This window comes from Chanos chanos, chromosome 10 (genome assembly GCF_902362185.1).
Source record: "Chanos chanos chromosome 10, fChaCha1.1, whole genome shotgun sequence".
Classification (NCBI taxonomy): domain Eukaryota; kingdom Metazoa; phylum Chordata; class Actinopteri; order Gonorynchiformes; family Chanidae; genus Chanos; species Chanos chanos.
Window position 1 is genome coordinate 19,463,299 of NC_044504.1, and position 12,047 is coordinate 19,475,345.

The 12,047-nt window shown below is 38.8% G+C and overlaps 1 protein-coding gene across 1 annotated transcript; it reads right to left on the bottom strand.

Moving 5' to 3' along the window:
• Positions 1-477: 477 nt before the first annotated feature.
• entpd6 (ectonucleoside triphosphate diphosphohydrolase 6) lies at positions 478-9,401 on the bottom strand. Its single transcript, XM_030786789.1, has 14 exons — positions 9,306-9,401; positions 8,455-8,781; positions 7,417-7,493; positions 7,081-7,224; positions 6,414-6,489; positions 4,513-4,548; positions 4,081-4,169; positions 3,317-3,396; positions 2,608-2,672; positions 2,008-2,109; positions 1,514-1,651; positions 1,322-1,378; positions 1,031-1,143; positions 478-833 (listed from the first exon to the last, which is right to left on the bottom strand). The coding sequence occupies exons 2-14, from the start codon at positions 8,717-8,719 to the stop codon at positions 750-752; spliced, it is 1,326 nt and encodes a 441-aa protein (XP_030642649.1). The 5' UTR covers positions 8,720-8,781; positions 9,306-9,401; the 3' UTR covers positions 478-749.
• Between the last annotated feature and the right edge of the window lie 2,646 nt (positions 9,402-12,047).

A 12,047-nucleotide genomic window follows, 5' to 3' on the forward strand; every position in this document is an offset into this window, starting at 1 on the left:
TCATTGATGGCTGTAAAACACTAGACTGCATGATGTATTCTCAACGCTGGCGCTTCTCCCGAATTAAGTTTACTGTAAATTATAACAATGTTACGCAATTTTGTACAAATCAATATCAATTATTTCGATGGGAGCAGATAATTTAAAATCAAAAGTAATTCTGATTGAGAATGATTGCTGATCTTTAGTCATCTGGATGTTCAAGTCATGATCAAAGTAATCAAAGTGAACATCATAAATCTTTGACAGCCAAGAAGATTAGGGCTCTGATTCAGATATGGGTTTTAATGCAGATGGGGTCATTCCTATTCCACTGGAACTCACTATAGTAACCCTGTAGCACAGAGATTATTGAGAAAGTTGATTCACTTCCTAATAAAGATGATCACAAAATGATGTTTAATCTGTGTCTAAAAACAACATTCTGAATGTACCAACCCTTAAAAAAGAGACCCAGGCATGTTTGATTTTTCCATTATGTATTCCAAATGTTTAACCCAGAACATACCTTTTATTGAACAACATACGCAGCTTGAGCTTCATGACTGATGACTCAGACACTCTTTCATGTGTAAAAAACAAAGCCATCAATATTAAAAAATGCTAACACATTCATGAGAAAATCAGCTCACATTTCCATAAAATCCATGTAAAATAATGGTAATACAATCAGCACATGTTTTCCCAGAGCAGAATATTCAGTTTAGATAACAGCAGCCTAGCTTGGAGTGTGGTCTGCTGACGGAATCTCACTGTGTGCGGACTGACTCCATGTAGTGAAAAGTAGCACCCAAGGCCCAGCTGGTTTCCACACCGTTAATTGTCCTGGCCAACTGCAAGACATCAAAGCAGGTTATCCAACACTGATACTGGACACAATCTCAAACTAAACATTCATTACTCAGAATAATGTAAAAAAAAAAAACCCTAGGATTGACAAAATCTCAACAGTGTTTTCAAAATCGTTGCATTGTGTATTTTCAGTTTCAGAAACACAGAGTCGGTCCATGTACAATGACACTCTTTGCACCTTGAACACTTTATTTTCCGGGAAGCCCAGCTCCCTCAGCAGCACTGAGATATAGGTGAGGTCTAGGCACAGGAATGGGTTAGGCCCTGATCCAGCCACCATGCTGTTACACACTGTGGATCACAAGGATGGAATAATATAGATAACATTACTGTTTTTTCTAGTGAAAATCTGAGAGTCACACATGTGTTTTGGTATTTGTAGTTGTTGGTGCTTGCTGACATTGACAAACGATCAGTGAATCAGTAGTTGAGGAGTGATAGCTTGAACTTTAAAACTGGACCGACTTGCCTTTTTTGGCACCTTCAGTATAGTCACTAACTTTAATGGCCCCTCCTGTCTTTTCATCTAAATTAGGGAGGAAGAGACACAGGGAGAGAGAACATTTTAATTATGTGTTTTCTGAGTTTGGGTGCTACATTTGATAGCGTATTGTAATAATAATATGAAGAATAAATTAAAACATGAAGATAAGGTTCATACCGATAATGCCCAAGTCTACACCTCTGTCGTAGTAGTATGAGAATGCATAAAACTCCATGTCTTTGACCTCTGCTTTTCTAACTTTTTTGTAGATCATCTTCTCCACTTTCTTCAGACATGACTCATAGATAGGCTCGCCTATAAGAGAATCTGGCTCTTAGTCTCCAAGATTTAGCTCTCTTCAAAACAACTATTTACAGTCAATACAGATTACATTTTAATGTCACAGTAGATAATAGCATGTTTTGAAACATCAAGACATATTCCTAGCTCACTGCACAGTCATTCCTGTAGTTTTTGTCCTGAAAAATATGACTCCTTGTAATGTCTAATCCAGAGCAGTTCTTAATCATATACCTGTAATGTCATGAGAGGCTACAACCATTATACTCAAAGTCTTCAAGGCATGGAGCACAGACAAAAAGTCCTTATCCATAGAACACTATGTGTTTCTTCAACACAGAGATCAAACAATGAATGGCTTTTCATTTTACCTGTTTTCTGGCCCTTCACAGTGTACTTGACTTCAGCATGCACCCACTGGTCAGTGTAGTCTGGGGCCAGACATGGACTGACCAACTCCTGAGTGCCTGCCACTGGAGAAAACGACAAACAGATACTTCACTTCATCAAGGAGACCGTTTGCAAATTTTTTTTTTTTTTACAATAGGATATCGCCATCTTGTGGTTAACAGCAGACACTGCAATAAAAACATTGCTGACATGAACAAATATTTTGGGTCTCTGCACTGACATCTGGTGACCACATTAGACATGGTCAAATATGACAATAACCTCAGAATACACTCAGAGCAAATTAGGATAATGTTATAACATATAAAAGTAAGAAAAAAACAAATCTGATTAAAGTTCCAAATGCGTAAAACGTAAATTCCATGAGAAAACACTCTGACATTCGATGGGCCGCAATTTATCTTTTTTTAAGCCACACTTCAACTAAATCACAGCAACAGCTGGCATCCAAGGAATTAATCTTGGTCCATGTTATTAAGAGATTAGATAATGGCTTATTTATGCGGTAAGGTCTTTAAAAAGACATAGATGAGGAGAAATTGAAAAAAAAAAAAACATACAGGGCTGTCCTTCCACTCCTCCGAGCACAGCTAGCCGTGCTGACATTAAACCAAGTCCCAGGTAGCTATTGGAGAGAACGACAGAGGCACAAGTATGAATATGTGAGAACAAAAAGAGAGTGTAACCATTAAGTGACTGTAATTTAGTGCCACTGTAACTTTGGGTTAACAGTTTCAGAACCCTAAAGGAGCTTTTTTTTTTCTTAGACATGTGGTAGAAGCTAAGCTGCATTTGAGGGATGCAAACAAACTTAACTGGTGTTAAAGAGCTGCTTCATTCAACTAACAAGCCAGTTTCACTAGGTGATGTGGTTAATAAATACCACAGAACTCCTATAAGTTCAGTCAGAAATTGTGTCCACTGTACGACATCTCAGTGTTTACTAAAATACTGACTGAATTACTCTTTCATTATCACTTTTGTTGTTGGGTAAAACAAAAAAAGCTACAAATTCAAACTATGAAAGTGAATTATTCAAATGATCAAACTGAATAATTAGAGGTGTGCACGCCTGTTTTGTCAGTGCCAGAGGTAGTAATGGTAGTAGTGGAAACAGCTCAAACACAAAGGCTCTCTAGGTCTGTGATTTATTGCACTATGCATTATATGTGAGGCACAGTGAGATTAATGAAGAAACCCAGAAGTGAATGCTGCCCTTTGCAGAAAATGGAAAAAGCACCAGTCAGTCTCATCCTCAGTACACAGTACCTGTGTGAGTAAAGTGTGTGGCTACTGTTGAACATCTGAAACGATGTAATGTAGTCTATTGGTGAGGTCTGAACAGTTTTCTGTGGGGAAACAATAAAATAAACAAACAGACAAAAAAAACTTAAACATAGTATTGTCAATGCTTTCTCCAGCAAAAGAATATCATAGTATCTGACATGCTAAGAGCCACGTGTCTAAGGCTGCACGAGTTATGTAGATATTACAATGTTTAAGACTTATGTTATTTGCTATTCTAATTCTAATGTTGTAAACACAAAGCTATCGGTTTGGCATTTAACTACTGTCAAAAGGCTACTACATAGCAAAACAAAAAAAAAAAAAAGACAACAGAAAAAAAAAAAATACAAGCAAGCCACAATCTGCAAAACCAATTTCACTCTCAAAGGCGTTGGGGGCTTGTGCTGAGAGATTAAAGTCTTTGAAAGGCAGTGTAACGACACAGTAAATTGGTCTTCAATCCCACATGTACAAGGCCTGACCTAGTTAAAGAACAAGAACCCCCCAAGCCTGCTCTCTCCAGCCTCCGAGCCCAATGTCCGACAACCTTTATTTACCAGCCCTTTCACAGGATTAGCGTAGCATTTGCGGATTATGCTGTAAGATGGGAGACCATCCCGGTAGTTTATATGGCTTGAGAGAAGAGATCTGGCTTCATTATTGAACGGGGTAAAGGCATGGAGTGAGTGAGTGAGTGACTGTGTGTGTGTGTGTGTGTGTATGTGAGAAGCAGTGAAACAACCTACCTCATCCTGAGGGGAAAAAGTGATTTGGGTGGAACCTCCTCCCAAATCCAACATACCGACAGTGGACGTCTCAGAGCCATGGAGGCCACCTTTGGGAAGCCAGGGAGAGTGAAAAGAGGTAAGAATAGTGGAAGTTTGACAGGAGCCACGAGCACTGTGTGTGAAAAGTCGGCTCCTGTGATCCCAGCAGCTCGAAATTCAATAAAAGGTGATCATAAAAGTCTCTGTGAGGACTCTCTGAGTTCTGTTACTGAGAGTGTGCTGTTGTCATTCATGAATGAAGTCATAAAGTTATCCTGAGTCATGAGCAGGAGGGGTGCAGAGGAATGATTGCGGGAACTTGCCTTTAAGCTTGACAGGCCTGTCTATTTGCTTAATTTTTACCCTTGAACCACACTAAGTGGGATGGCACAAATTCATTTAGGTGCTTACCTAATAAAAAGTTGATAGTGATCCACGCAGAGACTCCTGTTTGGAAACACAACCAATAAAAGCTCATTGGTGCCTTCAGTGCTACTTTACTGAGCACTTTTAGTATTAAGAGTCATGGTCTGATTCCCAACGATACCGTGTTCAGTACTTATCTTCTCTAAACCTTTATCACTTTAACATGCATAAAAACAAAATCATGTGCAATATCAGTGCATTAGTGATGTAATAACATATGTTTTCCCCTGATTGAGGTCTGTTTGCAAAGACCTCTGAGTACATTATAGGATCTTTACATTAAAACTCTTACAAATTATTAAGAGGCAATATAAATTCCAAACAAACAAAACTCAAACATTGAGCTTTTCGACTCGTAATCACCTAGTAAAGATCACTTAGCTACCATACTTTTAGTCCCATTTGTCTCTCTTCCTCATACAAATACCACTTACTTTTTGAGTATTATCAGTAAGTCAGTGTGATTCAGAGAAACTAAAGTAATCTACTAGGATAAGCTGGGAAGGCAAGAGAGACTGTAATCTAACTGATAATAAGGCAGTGGAAATCCGGTTAGGCACTGAATGGAGAGTTTTGCATTTGCTCTATAAGAAAGCCAAAGGAATTCGCCCATTAAGTGGTGAATATGAACACCAACGTTCATTTCAGAGTCATAAAAAAAAAACAAAAACTTTTTTTCAGAGGTTAATTTAAAATGCAAAAGTTCACATTCTTGGGTATGTTTGTGTAGGTGTTTTTTCCTGTTTGCTTTAAGAAAAAAATTGCTACTTCACAAATTAATGGTAGCTAATCCGTTTTCTGAGATTAAGTGGAACTATTCTAAAGGATTGGATTAAGCCAGCATACATGCATTACATGTTATGGATCTACACTGAGGGCCCTATTATACAACAAATTTCATTTTAAAACTTATTTCTATGTTATGCGGTGTGATGGCAGAAGGTCGCAGGGGGCTGGAGCCCAGTAGCTGATAGCCCACCACTCATTGAACAGCTGGACTGGATCCTCTTGATGGATCAGAGCAAAATGGACTCTAACATCTGTCAGTCTCCCATCCACAGTGACTTTGTGGATATCAAAGTTTCACCATCTCTATCAGGCCCAGCAAGCTCCACCCCACCTCCATTACTGACACTAGTATTGTTGTTTCACATCCAGCCAGAAATAAAGCTTATATTAGTCATGAATTTTAACGGACTTTTCTGCAATCTCCAAAACCAGCCCCAAATCAGGTTTTCTTGTGTGACCTTTATTTCAAAGCCTGTGCATTCTTGAGCAGAAAAAGCTTCTTCAGCTCTCCAACACTAGCTCAGGAACCACACTGCAAACCACAGCAGTTAATCAGCATAAGAAATCTGTCAGGTGTCTTTTTATGAATTACAAATTAACAATCTGAAAAAGAGTGAAAGAACTCTCAAGCGAATCACCTCTTTCAATCTCACAGCTGAGATCACTTTAATGAAAAGAAAATGCAGATGTACCAGCTTTGCAGGAGCAAGTTTTTGATAACCTGACACCAGTTTAAGAGGAAACTCTACATTGCTTACAGCAGTCACAATTAACAATTGTATTAATTGTGTCACAATTAACAATTGTGACACAATTAACAAAAATTTAAAGACTTCCCCTGTTGAAGGGAAAGCATGGGGAACACATCTGCAATTTACAGAGTGGTTACACAAGTTTGATTTGCTTATAATCCAAGTCACATGAAAAGCTTATAAACTTAGTCTTATGTAAAGCAGTTAAAGGTGTGTCTCCCATGGCCCACAGTCACACCTAGATTAACAAACAAGGATATCAGTTCTATAGTGAAACGTGATCTTAGTCCCGGAGGGAATAACACACAAAGGGGGACAGAGAGTCAAATGACACAAGTACAATACCTTCATCAGTACCATCCATGATGGACACACTATCCTTTCTATGGAGAAATGGAGACTCATCAAACACCTCTCTGACCTGGAGAAGAACAAATGTTTCAGAGAGTTTAAAAAAAAAAAAATCTCTCAACTACTTTGGGTTAAGAAAGATTGCTTTCTGATATTTGACTTTTCCAACTTTTCTAATCGTATGTAGAACTTCTAAATGGCAAACAAATATTTAATGCCCTAGCTAATGTATCATGTTATTGACAAAAGTGGGGAGTGTCAATACAGGGCTATAACAGTCACCTCTGTTAACAAACTCAGCACGCTGAGCATGCAAACTCAGCACGTACCTTAAGGTGTTCTTTTCAATGACTGTGTAGCTGAACCAGTTATCAGTGGTTGATAAGCAAACAGATACCAAATTCAGTTACCTGCATCTGCTTACTACATAACACTGAAATGTGGAATTGTTTGCCAGCTCCAGGCTCGATGAAATATATCATCTCACCCAATATAACAGCAGTCAACATGAGGCATGGTGATTACAACTGCGCAGGTGGAAATTTCAAAGCATTTGCGTCTATTTTTAGGAGCTTGCTCCACAGCTTTAAAGAACAATATGCAGTGGCTGACAGATCTAGTTCTGCTACAGTCTGACACATAACATTCACAGTAGTTTGACCTTGTTCAGCAGGTGAGTGGCCTTCTCTCCAGGCAGTAGGCGGAGCCCAGCTGTGGCTCTGAGGACCAGGGGTGTGCTGCCCCACTGTGGGGCAGGAATAGCATTCTTAGCCACTTCCAGCAGATTCTTGACCCCTGCTTTACTCTACACACAACACAGCACAGACCCAGTAAGATACAGCTCATTCCACCCTCAACCAAATAAGGTTAACACATATGCAGAAAAAACTCAAAACATAAAACATAAAAAATGGTTGGAAAAATATTCAAACTAACTCATTCTCTGGGACTCTGAAAAACGCTGTGAGATAATAAAAAGCTGGGTTGGTTACGTTACCCTCTCAGGTTCATCAGCGTATGCCGAGAGCCCAGGTTTTATAGCTTCGAATGTTTCATGTGCTAATTTAGGAGCCTCTGTAAAGAAGAAAATAAAACTCATTGTCACAGAAGCAATACAATATCAAGCAAACGTATGAGGAGATAAGGCAAGGTTTAGATGTTTAATATGAGATAAATCATAGCTGAATAATACGAAAACAAACTGTAAAAACTGTAAATGTGACAGTACTCTAGTGTTCTGAAAGTTGAAACTACCACAAACTGTGGTATAGGGGATAAGTCCAAGTTTATCGTAATCATATTATAACAGATGCAAACAAACACTTTGGCCAAAAATACATTAAAACCATATTCTTTAGTGACCTCTCTTTCTTTCATCAGGCTTAGCTGTAGTATACACGTGTGTGCCAAATAGCAAAAGGCTTAGAGAAATATTAACATAAATGGCAGGTGCTTGACGTCCATTATAATATGACAATCATAGGTTTAACAATAAAGCCAAAGCAGCACTTAAGTGATTTAGCTTAATGGTCCTAACTGAACCACTGGCTAAAGCTATAGCAGAACTTTCTGCTCTGCTGCTTTGGATAATGTAAGTCTGTTCAGAACTACTGAAATTTCATTGTGCTGTAACTTAATCATCGGCTAAATAATTGCTTCCCAACAAGCTCACGTAATTCTGGTCCTCAGATGATTGCCAGCGAAGCGTTGAAGAACCACTAAACACGATAGAACAAACCACTGACAAAATTCTGTTTGTTACTGAATGTTGCCGCGAGCAGTCAAAACTGTGAAAAGACAATGTGCAGGACTATGTGCTGTTCTGAATGACAAAGAACATGATTACCTCATTTGACTCATCAAATAAGTCAAATTAAACCCAACAGATGAATTTCAGTTGAAACCATCCTAAAAGGCAATGAACTGAAACCAACTGAACATGGCAAAAATAGCAAGCTATATCTTTATGAACTTCCTTAAGTCTCTTTCCTTTTAGCATTAACCTGACACCAGCCAAACGACGGTACATACATACCCTTGGGATCATGCTGAAACTGGAAGATATGGACCCTGGTCCCAGTACTCCCAGCATCAAACATAATGCCATATCGAAAATGTTCCTCGCTGACATGAGCTGAGGTCTTGCTCCTGTCTGCTTGGTAGTGATAATGGTTTGTAGACTTGGCCGTTGCTGTCCTCTTGTCATCAAAGTGTTGTTTCACATAAGTCAAGTAAACAACAAGGCAACCCACAAACAAGAAGATGATGGCTAGCTTTGGCACCCTCATAGCTGCAGACATGAGAGCACTATGTGGGTATGTTCACGTTTTAAAGACACTCTTCCCTGTGGTCGGACTTTTACCTGCCAAAACAAACAGATGGTGGCCAGAGGCAATGAGAATTTCAAGCAGAGCTAAAAGAGATCTTTTGATACATTGGATACTTGTACTCTCCAGAGTGAAGTACCACATGTACAGAATGAATTAACAATCTTTTGTATAATCTTCAGTAATTTTAGGACTAACAAGGGTTGATGCTGGCAGATAGGACAGACACATTTTTTCTTTTTTTTTCCCCCTTGTTAATCTATGCAGTCTCTAAGGTAAATACAGCAATGTTATGTCAGTTACTTTCAAGAACTCCGTCCTACAGATCTTATAGAAACTAACAACAACAGGTTATTTCATTCCCTCTTTTGTCAAGACAAAATAACAAGCTTCACATACATAAAGAATACATAAAGGAACCCATTCGGTAACATACTGACTAATGGCTAATCGGAAGCTGTTGGCTGCTCAGGTCAGCGGCAGGTAAACTGGCTATGCTTATGCGACGAGCTTAACTATAATGTGTAGACAACTGAACGTGTTAATAGGAATAATATACCTATGTTTATTAAGATCATGTCCCTTGTTTGGATTCCACTCGTTATTCCTATATCCTAGATTTACTTCGAAGGATGTCCATGGCAAATTATTTCCTTTAAGAATCCGCCTCTTTCCGAGTGAAAAGTCTATACGTGTCTCTGTTTGATTACGTCGGTAGACGGAGGTACAACAGTGATGACGCACAAAGAGGACGTACACGCCCGAGTCAAAAATTCTGGCTAATTATGTTGGTTTGAGATTAACAACTCCCTGAAATTTGAAATACATGATGATTATGATGCTGCTGCTGCTGCTGCTGCTGCTGCTGCTGATGATGATTATTATTATTATTATAGTAATGAAAAATAATGTTCAACACCTACTATGTCCATGTTAATCAGTCTAGTTAAGGTTAGTTAGACTATGTCTATGTTAATCAGTCTACTGAGGGTTAGTTAGACGATGCAGATATACCAAAGCTAAGCATACTTGAGCATACCACCCACTTAACATAGACATGTACTACACACACAACTACAAATATCATAGTCACTACACACAACATTTATATACACTAAGCATATGTAGGCTATGCACAATCACCTCTATCAACACCATGACTAATGCAAGTAGTATCCAAAGCTATCTCCCTAAATAAGCCTATTGATAGCAACACCCTGAAGCCAGCTGAAACATGCCCATCCAGTATTATGGCATTCTTTAACTTTTTGTTCACGAATTAAAACTTTTCTTCTCGAATGCTTGTTAATCTCTGATGCAAGACACCACCTACGCCTCCTTTAGAATTTGAATTTAAAAAAAGTCAAATTTATATTATTTGTTATGTATTTTAAGCATTATAATTATAAACTCAGAGTGATAGTATAAAGTGAAAAGTTGCTGTTCACAAAGACAGTTAAAAAATGAACCTCAATTGGAGAAACCTTGTTAAATTACACTTCATTAATAGTGAATGTAACAGACTATACCAGCTGTGTTTAGGAGGAAGGATATTGCTGTACTCTGAAGACCACACACATATTTTAAGTGCTTGTTATGTAAGTATAGTGTTCCTTTTACTGTAAATACCTATACAAACATCTATTAAGCATCTTTGCTCTCCTTTCCATATTTTATACAACACACACACACACACACACACACCAAATGTGCCGTACAATGCATTCTAAACTCTGAAATCAACAGGTCCTAATTTCATTTGGGGAAGTTTTGAGGTTCAGTAGTCCATGATTTTCGAACATCTTTCCCTCTCTTTTTCAAAGAATGAAGAGCCAATTACAAACACATTGTCCGGTCAATATGGCAGCAGCTGCTCTGTCTCCACTCAACTCGTGTCAGAAGTGTTTTACCTCCCTTTCCAACAGCTCCCAGTTTTGTTAAAGATTACCAGGCTGAGGCAGCAGGCCCCTTGTGGCTCTCTGCTCATTACCTCAATTAACGATCATTAGGCGTGATATATGGGGCAATCTGTTTTCTTATGGATGGCTTTCTCATACAAGACGTGACGCCGAGTGCACACCCCATTTACCCACACAAGTAAACATATATCAGCCAAATGAATGACCCATATTGAGGGGCCCTAGTGGCACAAAAAAAGGGGAGGGAATGGAGATGGTTGTGCAGATATCCAATTAAAGTTCCTTATGCACTCTGTCTGCCAGCACACAGTGCATTTTGAAAGGACCATATGCTCACAGTTGGGTTTTGTGTGTGTGTGCATGTGTGTGCGTGTGTGTGTGTGTGTTTGTGCCTGTGTGTGCATGTGTGTGTGTGTGTGTGCGTGTGTGTGTGTGTCCACGCGTGCCTATGTGTGTGTTTGTGTATTTCAGTGCGTATGTTTGTGTGTATGTGTCTATCTGGGGCAAAGAGCTCAAAAGGGCAGACTACCCACCATGGAGACCTTTCTCTGTTATCAAAGATCAATGTGGCAGCGTGGAGGAGGGGCAGAGGGAGCCATCCCATCAAACTGTTGCACTCTTGGGGAAGGGATCACATCTCTGACCCCCTCCACAAATGCATGCACACATGAATAAGTCCATTGTAGCACTACCAGTCATTACAGATGCACATCAACAGTTGCAGCCCAAAAAAACCACACCCCCAATACAAGTCTGAATATGTGACCCACAACAAGCATTGTTCAGCACATTAATTAGGTAAGTGGCAGTTTGCAGGTTGCAAAGTGATTTTAAGAGAGCAGGAGAATAGAGAAAATAATAAAAAATAAACAGTGGTGTTTGTAGTTGCTGTAAAAGGTCAAGGTTTGCTTTGATGCAAACATGGACGTTATTTTTTTAATGGAACAATACAACAGTATGCAAATGTTATCTTTGTGCTTATTTTTGTGCTTTTCATTTATATTTTAGAGATATTGCACCCTTGTTGATGATTAAAATCACATTCAAAATTATAGTTTAAGCAAGGCTATTTCCTGCTGTTCCATATTCTAGTCTATATGAGTAGTTTAATCTGTAAACCCTTAATAGCTTTTTACTAGTTAATGGGTCAGACAACACGCTTAATGGTCCCATAATCTTTCTCTTCCAAAGCAAACACTTTAACAATTGCAGTGATGCCAACAAAAGAACACTGAGTGGATCTTACGCCGTGTAGAGATTTACATACCAATGACATTTAGAGCAATTACATCAGATTATTAAAAAACACTTTCCACAGCAAGATTACAATCCAACTAAACTATGAAGTGAGGCAGAAATAACTATAGAAAGATACTGATAAA